This window comes from Notechis scutatus, chromosome 5 (assembly GCF_049901735.1).
Source record: "Notechis scutatus isolate UNSWTSFEM ecotype Mainland chromosome 5, rNotScu1.2, whole genome shotgun sequence".
Classification (NCBI taxonomy): Eukaryota; Metazoa; Chordata; class Lepidosauria; order Squamata; family Elapidae; genus Notechis; species Notechis scutatus.
In genome coordinates this window covers 54,126,272-54,144,131 of record NC_142013.1, presented here as the reverse complement: position 1 = coordinate 54,144,131, position 17,860 = coordinate 54,126,272, and the positions used below count along the sequence as shown (strand labels likewise).

At 39.9% G+C, this 17,860-nt stretch overlaps 2 protein-coding genes across 4 annotated transcripts in view; both read left to right on the top strand.

Moving 5' to 3' along the window:
- Positions 1–17,860, top strand: part of ERG (ETS transcription factor ERG) — a 128,979-nt gene that overhangs the window by 10,667 nt on the left and 100,452 nt on the right. The gene's annotated exons all lie outside the window — the stretch shown is intronic.
- LOC148130481 (uncharacterized) lies at positions 9,386–10,663 on the top strand. The gene has a single exon (XM_087967532.1). It carries the CDS (start codon positions 9,386–9,388, stop codon positions 10,661–10,663), a length of 1,278 nt encoding a protein of 425 aa, XP_087823658.1.

Genomic DNA, 17,860 nt, shown 5'->3' with positions numbered 1-17,860 from the left:
TTTGAACATTTGCTTATGAATTTTGATGAAGTAATATGGGGGTTGCAACACATCATATTCTGACTGGCTTTTATCCCATGCATGTTGTTTACCATAGCAGCCTGACATGGACAAAGTAGTAGATTCAGGTGCCTCTTTGTTTGACTAAGACCATTTTAAAAATCTGCTTCTGCTTCTAATACAAAAGGTGTCAAGCTAACAGCATGGCTAAAAATATTCTGTATATTTGTGCATTTCAAGTCCATTTTCTCTGGAAAAATAGTTACAAAAATAAAATCTGGATAGCTGCAAAGATGGTAGGACAAGACAGTGCAGAGTTTTCAAGGGGCTCTCTGCCTCTATTCAAAGGGCAAAATGTGATTCAGAGCCCAAAGTGTGATTCAGGTAAGCTCATAGCAAATGCTGAGAACCTCTTAAAGTGACTGCATCTTTTCATGGATTTACATCACTGTCCCTCACAGATATTATGCACACTCCCCAACATTCCAAAATACATTTTGTGCTTCAGGTTTGGATATTTATGTAGTTCTTCAGCAGAACAAATAACAAATGATTAACTCAGTCTTGGTCTGTATCCTGAACGCAATAAAACTTTGCTGGAATGAAATCTTAATTTTGTAGACATTCAAAAATTATAAACTCCTGTATTTGACTTAAAAGCAAAAGAATTTTGAGATTTGGTGGCATCACTAATATTATCTTAACCTATCAAAAAAAAATCTGCATCTCTACTTAGTAGGCTATTAATATAAATACTCAAATCTGGAATTATATAAATGCTTAAATCTGGATTTAATAAATTTTAGTCCCTTCTCTGTTCTTATACTTCAGTTGCATGCTCTGTTCACCAATGTTATTATCAGAATTTGCTTCAAAAATACAAGTGGCTAGTTTATTGGCTTTTTCAGATATAGTCTATTTTAGCAATTGTCACATATGTCAGTAGGAATAACAACTATATCATTTTCTCTCTCTTTATATATTTGTGTGCACTCATTTTTACACCATAATACAAAGCTTCTTCTCACTATTTCAGTATATGACAGACCACAATTATGTCCATCTTTATATCCTTTTTGTATCCCTTTATATCCTTTTTTGTATCCTTTTATATATCCTTTATATCCTTTTATATCCATTCTGAATGTGCAGAAAAAAATCATGAGCTTAATTTTTATAAGGGTTACCCTACTTAAAAAAATAACTACAGCCATTATTACCAGATATATTATTGCACTTGATGCTACAATTGTATTGCTTTATCATACTTCTGCATGTTTGGTTTTTATGTAATTAATACTGACCACTATGAATTCTTTTGAAAGATGGCTGTACCTAAAATGCAAAGTGCAAATAAATGTGAATACATTTAAATATAGAATGGACATTTAAAATAAGGTAAAACAGTCTACATAAATGTAAACTATACCCATTTTTGCTGTGATGTGATATATTCAGAAAAATCTTAATTTCTCTAATAAAATAAGTGTCTAGTTTTGTTTTCATAAAAGGGTTATTTATTCACTGATTCATATTCTTTTGGGAAACCGAATGCTGATTCCTGTGGGGTTTTTTTAAGCTCTTACAACATCATCAGGAGATAAAGTTTCTGCAGCAACCACTTGGCTCAGAAGTTTCTCGATGATGCATGGAAGAGATTCCATCTAACTCTTTCATTCCTGTTTTGGTACTGAAACCCCAAAAGAAATGAAGAGTAATAAAGGCTTATTTTCAGTACTGAAATAAGCAGACATGACTCGGAATACTTGTAGTGAATAAAATGGTGAAATATAAAGATGCTATTTTCGATAGTCATTTTTTTTACCACTATGGACTTTTAACATTTACTAAAATGACATGTGTCTAAGGTACTTTTCTTGGAAAACTGAAAAAGGAGAAAGAAAACAACCTTTGCACAATTTGAGCACTTTATTTATGGAAGAAGCCATATGATATCATTTTTGAAGGACCTCCAATTTAAGTGTAGTGAGTCATTTAGACTTAGTCAGAATTAATATTTTCTTTGCATCTGTTTTGAGCAAGCTGCAGTTGTAAATCAACTGTAGATTGACTTCAAATTAGTCACTGAACTCCAACCACCAAACATTAACGAGGGAGGATACAACTGCTATGATGTGAAATTGAAAATATGTAAAGTGACTTATCTAAACTCAATTTTAATTAGAAACTCCTGCAATAAAAGCCACACGCTTACAAATTTTTTACAAAATGCCACCATCAGTGGATATAAATGTTTCGCAGGTCCACAGGGATTTAAATGAGATATACCTATTCTGAAATAGATTTTTCAGAGACAGTTACTGTCCTTTTGAATAGATAATTGTAGGATTTCTTGTATATAACAATCTTCTTTCAGTTAAATCAGGAGCATGCAACTGAGGAATAAACTAGATATTATTTTAAAGATATACTGTAGTTAGGAACTTCTTACCACCTCTTTTTATTAAACAAAAAGTAGAAAGATCTCATCTAATTTAGGAATCCCCATGAAGTCTAACACCTTTCTACCTCTTCCCATCATAATAGGGATCAGTTCCTATAAAGAGGCCAATTATTACCAAAAGGGCCTCAGCAGCAAGTTCTTCCATGAACATCTGGGCATTTGCAATTTCTAAACCATTTTCAAAGAAAGTACTGTATTAGGAGGAAACTAAATGCAAACTATCTGTGCAAGAGAGACTGTGATGAAATAAATCATTGAAGAATCAGCTATTTAAACAGTGGATATGAGTATAATAATGTGTGAGTAGTATGATAAAGGGTATATAAATATAAGTTCAACCATTCTCCCAGAAATATATAACATAGACTTTAAAAAAGTATGTATTGAACATAATTATATTACAGGTAGTCTTTGATTTATGACAACAGTTGAGACCAGAATTTTTTATTGCTAAGCAAGATGGTTGTTAAGTGAGTTAACTGACTGTATGACTTTTAACCGCAGTTGTTAAGTAAATCACTGCAATTGTTAAGTGAATTTGTGCAGCTGTTAAACAAATTCAACTTCCTCCATTGACTTTCCTTGTTGGAAGGTCACAAATGATGATCACATGATCCTGGGTGTTGCAACTGGGTGTTGTAAATACACATCACTTGGCAAGCACCTGCATTTTGGTCACATGACTGTGAGAATGCTATGATGGTTGTAAGTGCAAGGTCTGATTGTAAGTAACTTTTTTCAGTGCTATTGCAACTTTGAACAATTGCTAAATGAATGTTTGTGAGTTGAGGATGATCTGTAGTCCTAAATATACCTTTATTGTTTTATCCTGTTGCATCTCATAGAATTATATAACTCAAATACTGCAAACATTTAAGTGTTTCTATTTCTTTTGTTACAATAATAGTTGTTATGAATTTGAGGATTAAGAATAGAAGCATCTATTCATATAGTCCTTGACTTACAACTGAGCCCAAAATTTCTGTTGCTAAGAGAGAGAATTGAGCAGAGTTGCAACACTGCTGAGTGACAGAACCTGGATAGCTCTTAATATACATAGTCGTCTAAAATGCAATGCTGCATGAATTCAGTTCTCAATAGATGATTTGAATATCATTGAATAAGATCATATTACCTGGCATTCTCCTTTTTTTTTTTTTTACAAGCAACCCACCTGCCCACCCATTTTTCTTTCCTTTCCAGTTGTCACAGCCAAAAAATGGTTGTTTTTGCTGTTTTTAGCTTCCCTTCTAATGCTAAGTTTCTTTGGTGTATATACTTTTTCTAATTCTTAGCAGGAGAATACTCCTTATATAGCCGTAACATTTTCCAAAGCTACTCTTCCATTTCCCTTTATTGTACATTATTGTACAATTGTACATATGGTATCTTATTTCTCAGAAGTTCTCAATCCTCCTGTGGTTCCTTTGAGGATTGTCATCCCTGGGGAACCACAATATTGTCATCCCTGGGGAACCACTTAATATTGGAACTGGTTATCTTGACATTTGGTGTGTATATCTGTCTGTATTCCCAATGTCTATTTTAAGTAGTAGCCTGAAGTCAACATGGTCACTTCTTGCCAAAGTGTACACTACTTTTACCTCTTTACTAAGCAGTTTCCTGTTAAGATCTTAATATATATGCCTTCATCTACTCCCTTCTAAAAATACTTTTCCATCCTTTTATCTGCTGTTTTTTTAATAAGTTATGTCCTTCAATTTTGCATTCCATTCAGTAATATCTATAGTAATATCTATTAAATCACATTTGCCTTTCTGTGTTAAGAATTCTATTTTTGATTGTTCTAGTGCACAGTGAGAGAGAGAGAGAGAGAGAGAGAGAGAGAGAGAGAGAGAGAGAGATTTTAAAAGACCAATCCATGCTGAATAATATAATTCAGGGCTTGCTTTCCCAAAATAGAAGTACTGCTGCAATTAAACATATTCATATGTGTCAGCAATCAAGTACTATTTTTGAGATAAAAGTCCTACATGGCTTGGGGCCAGGCTATTAGAAGGACTACTTCTCCCCTAAATTACATGTACTCGGCCCATCAGCACAGGAAGGCAGGATAAGTTCCCCAATGATTAAGGATTGTCATCTGGTGCAGTCATGAAAAAGAGCCTCCTCAGTGGTAGCCCCTTCTTTATGGAACATCATTTCATCCCAGGGTATGATTGGCCTCCACCCTGCTGCTTTTCTGAAAGGTCCATGAATAGAGACAGAGTCAAGCAAATGTTTAATTTGACAATGTTGTTGCTGCCATATGTGGGTGGGATTTTTTATGGTTTTATTATATGTTGGATTTTTACAATCATTTTTAGAGTCACCTCTGTGTGAATTGGACAGCTGTATAAATTTGTTTAATAAATAAATAATTAATAAAACAATAATTAAAATTTTCATAATGGTTGAGAACTTGATGGTTCTCAACATAATGGTTGAGAACAAATGGTTGATTTGTTTAAAGACTACAAGTTTCTTCTCTGAATGCAATGCATTGTATTTCTGAAAAAACTTCATATTTTCTTAATGACTATTGTTGGAAGAAATATCCATGTTCAGTTCCAAGTGGGGAGAAAGACACTGGAAACATGGAGACTGATTGGAAAGATGGACAGGACAACATGGGTTTGAGGTTCTGGGCAGCTGACCACACGAAGTGGAGAGTGAGGGTTATTTATACCTTCTCTTGTGCCTTGCCCCATTCCTGTGCAAGAAATGTATTCTATTGGCTGTAGTCAGACTCCCATGGGGCCATGTTTGTTTTGAAGTCAAGTTTGGTTGGAGTGTGCTGATGCAATGAAGGGGCTTGTTGTGCAATTCCTATTGTGCCTGAAAGCTAACCTTACCTTTGTTCAGAGCCAGACCTTGCTGCAAGCAGTAATGGATTATCAAATCAGGCTTTCTAAAGCTACCCCAGTTCAGTATCTGCCTGGGGGTGGGACAGGGAGCTGGGGCTCTGAGTTTCTGTCTCCCTTAAGATTTCTATTTCTCTTTTAGAGGAAATATAATATTCTGCTTTTTAATATTTCCCAAAATATTTCATTCTTCTAGGAGAGGGGTAACTTCCCTCACTATTAATATTATAAAAACATCTAGTGGCATATAACGTCTTGCAAATAATTCTATAAAATATTTTATAAGAGCTCAGCAGAAATAATAAACTACACCATTTGTTATTTGATGAATTCAATTTGTCATTTATAAAAAGTTTCATGGTTTATATCATGAAAGTATTGGATTAAATTGCAGCCTTTTGCTATTCACAAGCTATTTGTTAATCAACATGTTCCAAATAGAACTAATTAACTGTAGTTAACAATCCTAACAAGATAAATGGAAAAACAGTTTAGTTCCTTTTGCATTTTTAAGTTGATTTTTAGAAATATTTACATTTAGGTTTATAGACTATATTGAGAAATATGTATATATTATTTTGTTCTCCTGGTTTCTATCCCAAGACTGCCAATTAAATTATTCCATAAATCCTCCATTATAGGTAGTAAAACCTAATTTTAGATTTCCTGCCCTCTTCATTGTTTTGCCTTATTGCTACCAGTTGGCTAGAGGTGCAACCTGTTAAGAAAGTAATTGTAGAGAATTGCCTGTTTCTTTCTTTGCCACATGTGGGGGGGAAAAACCCCTTTTAAAAACCCTTTAATTTGTTCCTACTGTAATTTTCAATGGCTAAATTTTATCTTCCCCTCAAAAGTATTTGTAGCTCATCAGCTTGGATATCTGTAGTAGTTATTTTAATAGAAAATATTTTATTGGAAAATATTTTGTGTTTTAGGATGTAATGTATTTTAATATAGGCTTTAATGTATTTTTAAAAATGATATATATAGATAGAATATATACACTAATTCTGTCAAAGGAGTTAGTCTGAGTACTATCCATGCTGGGCCTGTTGATTGTAGCATGCCTTAAAAAAATGCTCATAAGCATGCTGTTTGGAAATCTGTTTTAAGACTTTGTCCACTACAGAACATCAAAACTTCCAAGTTTATAGTTCTTTGAGTCTTCCTGCTTCCCCTTTTGAAAATGGGAATGAAATTTGATCTCCAATTTCCTGGGATCTGATAAGTTCTTTAGGAGTTATCAAAGATTACAGAGAGTTATTCTGCTATTATTTCAGTATCATTACTTCAGTACGTCAGAATATAATTCCTCTGACCTTGAAGATTTGAACATGTTTAAATTGGTTACATATTCTCTTACCCTCTCCTTATATTTCTCTCGTTCCCTCAGTTAGGGTTTCATTTGCCTTTTGAGAAAAGACAGACACCAAATAAAAGTTAAGAAGCATGCACAGATACAGATGCTTATAGACTATTTATTTATGTTCTGTATTTGGTAAACATTTGGCCTTCATCGCCTAGTTTCTTAGGAACTGACAGAAACACTCAAAAGTAGGGCTAACTCTTAAGTATTAATAATCTAAGGACCATTTGATATGAAGAAAAGGGAAAATATACACAACATATCTAATCTTAAAATAAAAGAATAATTTATGCTTGAATGTATTTAATAAGTTTACATTAAACTGTTCTTTAATCTAATATTCTGCAAAAATCAGTCTGAGCTATTGCTTTGGTTAAGTAGAATGTATACTTCTATTGATATATCATATATTCTGGGAGTGGGTGAGTTCTCTTGGCTGGAGGGCCATATCAAACTTGTTGAGTTAAGGTAGTGCTTTTAAGGAATAAAGTGCTTGTCTTTGATTTCTGCAAGACTTAAAGTGTCCATTTGCCTCATAGACTCTGCAGGCCAGATAGATTCTGATAGACTTCATATAGACTTTAGGTCACACTTTTCAAACTTTGCCATATACAAACACTTGTTATTTGTGGTTTCACTTTACTTACTTACTTGTGTATCATTTTTTTACCCTTCGAGATACATTCTTAATGGGTGCATGTATGTACTGCAATTTATTATCCTTCCTCTTTCTCAGTACTGAGAAACAGAATTATTCTTCTTCGATCTGTGTCCAATATGACAGCAATGAAAGTTATATGGCAGTTGGAGAGATTCTTTGGAAACTTTCTCCTTTCTCTTCTGAGCCATTTTTCTTTTCTTGATTTTTTTTTATGCTGGGGAAGGAGAAACACTTAGAGCGGCCAAGCCCTATATTGCTCCAGTTGTGTTGCTGTTGTTGGAATACATGAGGAAATTGTGAATTCATCTATTTGTATTTTAGACTGTACTGTATTTTTGTAGTTTGTATTTTATTTTCACTCTATGAGAACACATTAAAGGGATGTATAGAATTCAGTGGCAATTCTCCGTAGAACTGCTGCGAGCATCCAGAGAGTGGGAGGTGCTCCAGTCTTCATTTCTCACAGGCTGAGTTATAATTAGGGAACGCTCCTCCTTCCTCCACGTGACTCCTCCTTGCGTTCCCCCAGTTTAGCTCAGCCTTCGAGAAATACAGGCTGCTATCTTCCTGTTCCTTGGCCGTTTCAGGTTTCTTACATTTCGCTGTGTCAGGTTTGATTTGATTCACCTTTTTCCTTGTCCCTGTGCCTTGGTAGTTGCCCTAAATTTAGTTAAAGAGCTCTTTCGCTCTCAGGAGGGAGGTAAGGGAACGGAGCCTTTCGCCCCCCCCCCCACCCCTCCTCCTTTTTTCCTCTGCCATTCCAAGCGTGCTGGGCTCAGCCGCTTGGCTCTGCGCTATTTTTAGCGCGTAGTTGCGTCTTCCCCCCAGAACGCCTTAGAGGAAGCAACGCTTCCTCTCCCAGCCCTTTATTTGTGCTTTTTACTTTTTTCTGAGTTCCTGATTTGGGCTGGTGCGCCTCTGAAACGTGCGCTCTGTACCAGGCGGCCATTTTGGACGCGCCTCGTGGCCGGTGCCATTTTGTTTCATTTTAAGAAAAGAATAAAAGGATTTTTATTTTCTTTTTCGTGAGCTGCGTGGCTGTTGTAGGCCCTTAGCGGGACCGTCAGGCCGCGTGGACCAATTTTTTTTTTCTAGAGAGCACTGTGGCTCCGTGCCCTGTTGCCTCTCTTAATTAATTATTGTTGGCTTCTTTCCTTGCCCGCAGCTCTTTCAGAGGCGCTGGCACGTACTCCCCATTGTTGTTGGGGGGCTGCCTAGGAGGCCTATTTGTTCATTATTTATATATATACATAATTTATTGGCCTCAGCGTTCATTTGATTTATTTGGGTTTTAGGTTTGAGGTAGAAGGCCTTTTTTTGCTGCTAGAGTTTAATTGGCCTCACTTTCCTTTGGGCCTAGCCCACAAAATAATAAATAATAAATAATTTTTGTATATAGTTACTAACTTTAGATAGATTTTTCTTCCTTTATTATAAAAAAAAGTATTGTATTAGATTAATAAGAATAATCATAGTATTTAATAAGTAGATAAATAAATAAATAGTTAGAATTAAGAGAATAAATTTTTTTTTATTCCAAAAGGGGGACGTGACCCAACCTTGGGAAAACCGGCTTGAGTAGTAGGCCAAACTCCTGGGTGTGCCAACCGCCTTTCTTATTGCCAATTCTTTGTTTGATAACATGGCAGAGGCCAATCCCACTGGCTCTTCTTTGAAGGCCAAATCTAAGACACACTACCTTCGCAAAAGGGACAAGGACTCTTCCAGTACCTCTCAAAGAGACACATTACGACGCCATAAGGCCCTAGAGAAAGAGTTTAGCAAACGGGCTAGAGAATCACACTCTGTAACACCTGCCTTACCTTCTACCTCTGCCCCCCCCTCTGCCAAGTCATTCTTCTCCCTCCAGGTGCGGTAACACCCAGGGCCGCCAGCCCACCCGTACGCCCGAGGCGACCTTCACGCCTACCGCTGCAGGCCTTCGCCCTGAAGATCCTGTTTCAGTCATCATCCCGGATAGTGTCAAGGAATGGATGCAGTCTGCCATCCGTCAAGGAATAGCCGAAGGGATGCAACAGCTGTCCAGGCCGGACAACCGAGAAAGGACTCCCGAGGTTGGCTCTTTATCCAGAAGGTCTCTCTCCGGACCAGCGTCTCAGCATGGTCAGGTACCTTCCCATATGGATGCCCCATTCCCAGAGGGGGAGGATACCCGCGAAGAGGAGGCAGCGGGCTTTGAGCCCTTTGAGGAAGACGAAGGCTCTGATAGAGGGTCCTTACAGTATTCCGAGCCTTTTCTTGAGGCAGAACCTATGGAAGGGGAGATGTCAGAAGATGAGGGCATTCTTCCTGAGCAATCTACTACTGTGGGTCTTTTTAAACCTCATTTATTTAAGTCTTTGCTATTCAAGGCAAAGAACGCTTCAGGTCTGACTTCACAGTCTCCCTCTGACCCTCCTCCATCGAACCCAGAGGATCCAGATGACCTAATGTTCAGACAGCCGGTGGTAGAGGCTGACACTATTCCGACCCCCCCGATCTTTTCAGATTTGGTGGCCAGGCAGTTGGCTTCGGTGGGTCCTTCCCCCGCCCCCTCTAGTCAGGACAAGAGGTTGTTTAATCTTGACCCGGATTTCTCCACTATGTTGGACACCCCGGAGGTAGATGATCCAATTGTAAGACTAGCCTCTTCCTCCAACCCTACCGATGCACTGGAAGCGTTGAAGCCGGAGGACAAGCGAGCAGAGATGGCGCTCCGACGAGCGCACCAATCTGATGCTTGGGCTATTCGGTCAGCCACCGCCGCCTCCTTCTTCACCCGGTCTTCCATTAGATGGCTTAGGCAGCTGAAGCAGCATATCCCCCCAGATAACACCAGGGCCCATCAGGATATTGCAAAGATCACGGCGGCGGCAGAATTTGCAGCCGACGCCACCTTTCATTCTGTTAAGTTTTCATCCCGAGCCATCTCTTCCCACGTAACTGCCAGAAGATTACTTTGGCTTCGACACTGGCAGGCTGACATCAAAAATAAGTCTAAGTTGGCTTCAGCCCCTGTCTCAAAGGGAAAGCTGTTCGGGCCCGCGCTTGAACCTTTACTGCTGGAAACTCGGAACAAGAAAAAGTTCTTGCCCTCACTTTTTCGTAGGCAAGAATCTAGGGGATCCCAGCCCTTTCGGAGGGGCTCCTTTCGTCCCCCCTTCCAGCCATCATTCACCCCCAGATTTCAGGGTTCCCCGTCATTCCGGCCATCCTACCAGGACCGGAGTGATTCGGGAGACAGAAGCAGAAGAGGGGGCAGCTACAGAAGGCCCTTTAGGGGTGCTGGGAGCAGGGCGTCCCGCTGACCCAGATAGGATTGCAGGTTCTTATCCCATAGGCGGCTGCCTCAGGCATTTTGCCGACCAATGGGAGGAATCCACTTCAGACGCTTGGGTCAGAAGCTCCGTGCGTTTTAGCCTGGTCCTACAGTTTCGTACTTCCCCGCCTGAACATTTCAGGATTTCACCCATTTCCAGGGATCCTACTAAGCGGGCCCTCATGGTCTCCGCTATCAAACATCTGTCTGATATTAAGGCCATCCAACCTGTACCAACTTCGCAACGAGGAAGGGGTTTCTATTCCCTCCTATTCTTGGTGCCTAAGCATTCCGGGGGTTGGAGACCCATTTTAGACCTTAAGAGACTCAATCGCTTTGTTATTCACCATAAGTTCAAAATGCAGACTTTACAGTCTATTTTGCAAAGCATCAGAGAAGGGGATTGGCTTACGTCTGTTGACCTCTCCGAGGCTTATCTCCATATCCCCATCCATCCCTCGTATTCTAAATATCTGAGATTTTGCTATAATAATCAGCATTTCCAGTATGTAGCCCTTCCCTTTGGCCTCGTCTCGGCCCCGAGATCCTTCACTAAGGTGTTGGCGGCTCTAGCAGCTCACCTTAGACAGGTTCCCATACGTATCCATTGCTACCTTGACGATATCCTTGTCGTACCCCCTTCCCGTCATCAAGCCGAGAGTGATACTAACACTACCCTCTCGGTTCTCCACGCCCATGGTTTTTTAGTCAATTGGGAGAAAAGTCAGCTTAGTCCTTCCACCCGTATAGCCCACCTAGGAGCTGTGATTGATTCTGTGGAAGGGAAAGTTTTTCTCTCTCAGGAGAGGCTCATTAGTATCCACGCAGCTATCAGGTCTATCCGGCAAACAGGGAAAGCATCTTTGCTCAGTCTATCCAAACTGCTGGGAAAGCTGGTTTCTTGCATCTCTATTATCCCTTGGGCTCGCTTGCATTCCAGATCTTTGCAGTGGTTCCTCCTGCCATACCAGCGTTCAGGAAGGAGCACATCAGGCCTCGTGGTGAAAGTGCCTCCAAGGGTCCTCGCCTCCCTGCTATGGTGGACACGTCCATCTGTCAACTCAGGACATCTATTCAAGGAGCCTCAAAGGGTCACTCTCACAACGGACGCAAGTCTTTCCGGATGGGGGGCTCATCTGCAGTCTCTGTCGGCCCAGGGAGTTTGGTCTCCTGCGGAGCAAAACCGAAACATCAACTGGTTAGAACTTCGCGCGGTGTACTTGGCCCTGCGAGCTTTCATTCTTCAGGTGAGAGGGTGCCATGTCCTAGTCCTTACGGACAACACTACGACCAAGGCCCACATCAATCGTCAAGGGGGCACCCATTCCATTCTCCTCATGAGGGAGGCCGAGCGGCTGTGTCGGTGGGCAGAAGCACACCTGCTGTCCATCAGAGCGGAACACATTTCCGGAACCTCCAACGTCCAAGCAGACTGGCTCAGCAGGGCCACGCTGGACCAAGCAGAGTGGCGTCTGCACCCACACCTGTTCAGGGAGGCAGCAGCCAGGTTCGGCCAGCCTTTGGTAGACCTCTTTGCATCTCCACTCAACGCGCAAACGCCAAGGTTCTTTTCTCATTATCCCTCCAACGGTGCGGAGGACCACGACGCCCTGCGTTGCCCATGGCCTCCCGGACTTCTGTACGCCTTCCCTCCAGTTCCGTTGATTCCCAGGGTGATTCGGAAATTAATATTCGAGAGAGCAGAGATTCTCTTGGTGGCTCCATATTGGCCCAGGTGACCGTGGTTTGCGGACCTTCGCAATCTGTCGATAGCCCCGCCGTGGAGGATTCCGCTAGAGCAGATCTCTCTGTCACAAGGCCCACTACTTCACCCAGAGCCGCAATGGCTTCAGTTAGCCGTTTGGAGGTTGAGCGGGAAAGGCTAATTGAGGAGGGCTTGTCAGCCCAGGTCATTAATACCATTTTGGATGCTAGAAGACCTTCTACTACTCGTATCTATGATGCAACCTGGAACAGTTTTTGTAAATGGTGCCACAAATCATTTATCGATCCACGTTCTCCTTCAATTGCCCAGATCCTGGCCTTTCTGCAAGACGGCCTAGATGGGGGCTTATCACCCAATACCTTGAGGAGGCAGGTCGCAGCTCTCTCAACGGTGGTTGCTGGCGGCCCATTCGGCCCTCTTTCCCACCACCCTCGAATTAAGGCTTTTCTTAAAGGGGCTTCCAACTTGCGTCCTCCAGTGGTGCACAGATACCCGACATGGGACCTTAACAAAGTTCTCTTGGCCTTGACTAAGCCTCCATTTGAACCTCTCAGGGAGGCAACACTTCAATTTCTTACCTTTAAAGTAGTTTTTCTGGTGGCAATAACCTCAGCTAGAAGGATATCTGAAATTGCAGCTCTATCCGTGAGAAAAGATCTGTGTATTTTTCATTCTGATCGGGTGGTCTTGAGACCAGACCCTTCCTTTTTACCAAAAATCAACTCAGCATTCCACAGGGTGCAGGAGTTGGTCCTCCCTAATTTCTGTCCAAAGCCTTTGCATGAAAGAGAAAGGCAGTGGCACACCCTCGATGTTCGTAGGGCGTTGCGTGTTTACATCTATCGCACACAGTCCATCAGGAAATCGGAGTCTCTGTTTCTTTCCTTTTAGCCAAAGATGTTAGGTTGTAAGGTATCCCCATCCACAGTGGGCCGTTGGATTAGAGCCACCATATCCAAGGCCTATTTGGTTCAGGCCCTTCCGGTCCCCAGTGGAATAACCGCTCACTCTACCAGGAGTGCTGCTACATCAGTTGCCTGGGCCACTCAGGCTTCCATTCTTGACATTTGCCGGGCTGCCACCTGGGCTTCCCCGTCACCCTTCATACGCCACTATAAAATTGATACCTACGCTTCAGCTGAAGCATCCTTTGGCAGGCGAGCCCTACAGCAGGTGGCGAGAGATACCCAGGAGATTCCGACCCAGACGGAGTCCCGCCCGTCGGACACACATGCTTTAGTATGTCCCACTCTCTGGATGCTCGCAGCAGTTCTACGGAGAATGGGCGTTGGTTCTTACCTGATACGCCTCTTCTCGTGGAACTGCGTAGAACATCCAGCCCCACCCTGTTTGGTCCGTCTGGTGGGGAACCCTGTTTCGGCCAATGACATTATTGTATATAGTTGAGTTTGTATTATAGTTAAGATTAGAGGGTATTGTTGTCCTCTCGCCTTCGCAAAACTGGGGGAACGCAAGGAGGAGTCACGTGGAGGAAGGAGGAGCGTTCCCTAATTATAACTCAGCCTGTGAGAAATGAAGACTGGAGTACCTCCCACTCTCTGGATGCTCTACGCAGTTCCACGAGAAGAGGCGTATCAGGTAAGAACCAACGCCCATTTTCTTGTGTAATACCAAGAAAACTATATATACCTGTACATGCCTGAAAACTTAGATAAGTATGATAATAAAATTCCCAACAATGGAGGCACACCTACTGCTCCTGGAAAAATGTTTCCACAATTATATCTGATAGTGAAGACATGTCACATAAAAATAATAAGAAGGTAATGTGTACGGCATGCCTCAGGCAGGTGGGATAGATCCTGGGGTGCCAGGGCAAACTGCACAAGAGTGTCTCGTTATAAGTCAAGGACTAACTGAATAAAATACTATACTACTAATGGGTGAAGACTTTGGAAAATTCTAGGGTTAGGGTTTGCAAACTATGTTAAATATAAGACAAAGAAAAGATGCATTGTCATTAACTTATAATTCAATGTATAAGGTGGAGCAAATGTTGGAACCTGGAATCAGAGAAAGATTTTGGTTGAGGAAATAAATAAATAAATAAATAAATAAATAAATAAATAAATAATAAGCAGATCCTTAGAGTTTTGTTAGGTTAAGTATTTATTGCCAACACCTGCTATATGATGACTCTACATATGGACATTATTGTATGGACAATATTAAAATCAAATACATTTATAATAAGAAACAGATTATGGAGAAATGCAATCCAGGATACTTCAAGATGCAGAATGTGAAGCAGGTCATGAATTATTGCTGTGATTCATGTATGTATGTATGTATAGGTTAACCATAGAAATTAACTGAGAGTGGCCATGTCAGCAAGATGTGACCTTGAGAACATGTAGTCATAATATTAGTGTACAGGTTTAATATACATAACTCATATGAAAAAGACTCTGAGGAGTTATGAAAAGGGAGAAAAGATACTGAGTAGTAGAAAAAAGTACTTCCAAAATGTAAAAGAGAAATTCTTAATGTAGCCAGAGCAAGATGATTTGAAAACTCTAAGACTTTTATACAATAATTGAATGCAGACTTCCAGCATCAAACAAGAAAGATCAAAGATAGTTATTTTAATCAGGAATGTTAACAAATAGAGGAAAATATTAAGAGGAAAATGAGAAATATTTTAAAGATCAGACAAATTGCAGGAAAATATAAGGAAATGTAAAAACATTCAGAAGTAATCACAACATTACTTCTGAGCAATAATAGCAAAGTCCTTTTTCACATAACAAAAAAAAAATGGAATTGTGACTCAGGAGCCTTGATTCTTTAGCATGTCATCACTATTGGTTATATATTGTATTCTGGTATGTAGATAGAAATTAGGGATTTACTATGAGTTTCTTCTTTGGGCTTCACTGTCCTGCTCTGGTTTGGAGATTGCTATTCTGCCTTCTTTCTGCCCTTGCTCCCAAGAGACAGATATAGATACATAGAGGTCCCCACCAGGGGTGGGATTCAATTTTTTTAACAAATGGTTCTGTGGGTGTGGCTTAGGTGATGGGCGTGGCTTGGTGGCCATGTGATTGGGTGGACATGGCTTGGTGGTCATGTTATTGGCTGGGTGTGGCCAACTCAATATCACTCACATCAAGGCACGCATCTCCTCGCCTGGCCTCTCATGACTGTGGGGATGCTGCAACAGTCGTAAGTGTGAAAAATGGTCATAAGTCACTTTTTTCCTTTTCGGATCCCTGAATGACTCACTCATTTTTTCTATGCATCTTTTTCTCATTTCCACTCATCCATTTGTGTCGTATCATAGAATTATTTTCCCTTCCTGAATTACATTCATTTTGAATGCTGGGTTACTTATTTCTTTCTTTCAATTAATTTATATGGGCATCCTCTCTCAGTAGTTACCCTGGATAGCTAAAATAGGATTAAAATTCAAATGCAGTTGGACAATAAATATTCACAATGGTGATTGAAGACAATGGTCACCATGAAATAACATCTATCTTGTGGGTCCAAATCACTCCTCCCCCACACACGTAAGAAAATGATTGCATTCTCCAGACTTTACAAAATGCCAGAAGCATTGGAGCAAAATGCCAGAAGCATTGGGGGAGCGGGGAGGGTCTTATAATGTTCCAGAGGACAGACCCTGCACTAGGGAAGGCAGAGCACAGATATTTTTCTCCCAAAGTCATCCTTTGTTCTCAAATCACCAATCGTATTATTATCATGAACCTATGGATTCCTATTTTATACACAATCAAATAGCACTCATATCTTAGTCTTTTGCTGTTAATTAATCCTATATCTTCACCTCTCTAGTTATATACATCAACCCCACAATACAAAACTAGATGCTTTCATTTATAGCCGAGCAACAGCATTCATGATGATAGTATATATGTATTTTTATTTAAAGTTAGATTCAGAAGATATGATAGGTGGAACTAAAATTGGAGGTTGAAACATTACTGTAGCATTGTATGATATGAAGATGACACTAACCTTTTAACTGAACATTTAAAACAAAACCTTAGAGATAGTTTTCATTTAACAACCAGTTGAAGTTTGGATTCAAAAAAAGTAATGATGATCTATTCTTGAAATTATGATTGTTGTGCACGTACATACACACACACACACACACACACACAGCCTCATGATTGCATTTTGGTTGCCCAGCAATCAGCTCGCATTTACAACAGTTACAAAATCCTATGGGACTGTGATTTGTGACCTTTTTTTGCTGTTTCTGGAAGAAAATGGTAAATACTGCATGGGATACTTTATGACCATCATTGCGATAGTCGTAAAATTGAGTCAGATTACATAGTGATCTGCTTAAATGACTGCAAAAACTTATGACCAAAATTCTAGACCTAATTGTGTTTGTTAAGCAAGGTTTACCTGTATTGTGGAAATAAAACTAGAAAATGAAAAATGTGGGTTATCATCATCTTATCAATATAAGAAGGTAGTGTCAATCTGCATGATAAATGAATTTACAGTTGACTGACAAGAAGATAACAGAACGTTGACAAGATAACAGAATGTATTAATCATATGAAAGAAAGCAATAACAATTCAGACAAATTCATGAAAGACAAGGACAGTTCAGTGACAAGTATCAGTTGTGATTCAAGCAATGCTCTTCTGTGAAAGCTGTACACTGAAAAAACTAGATTAAAAATGGATTCCTTCAGATTATGAATTTGGGAATGATCATGAAAGTATTGTGGACTTCAAAAAGAACCATACAATCATTCCTAGATGAAGTAAAGGCTGGTCATTTGCTGCCTTGCAACGATCAACCTTGAAATTCATATAATTTGGTATGTAATATGAGTGGATGGTAGAATATCAAAATACAATTGTACATAGCAATGATCAGGGAAATGGAGGAGGAAGTTAATGTTTAAGATGAATATGAACATAGAGAGGACTGGAATGTCCTTGGAAAAGCTACAAGTTACTACAGTTGAAGATGATGGGCATTTCAGGACATCTGCTTAAGCCATTTAATTATTAGATTATAATTTAAAAACTACTGCCATGTGTTTTTGATAATTCAATGCCAAAATACATAACAACAAAGCCAGATTTGTTTTATGTATTTATTTGTTAGATTTATATATCAGCAAACCAAACCAAAAAAATCTTCTGACAGTTCACAATTTATTCTTAGCCCTGCAAACATTTTAACATACATTAAAAATTACATAAAGGAGCTACAGTATTCTTTTTTATTTGTTTACTACATTAATTTATATGCTACCTTTTCTATTATTTTAGGCCATGTTCAGTAAAATCCAATATATCCAAAATTATCTAACAACCAAGAGAGCAAAAAACCAATACCTATAATTCTCCTGCTTCCATTAAATCTCACTCCCTGCTCCAAAAGCCCACTGGAACGGCATAATCTTCTGTGTCTTGCAAATGGCTAACAGGGAGGGAGCCATC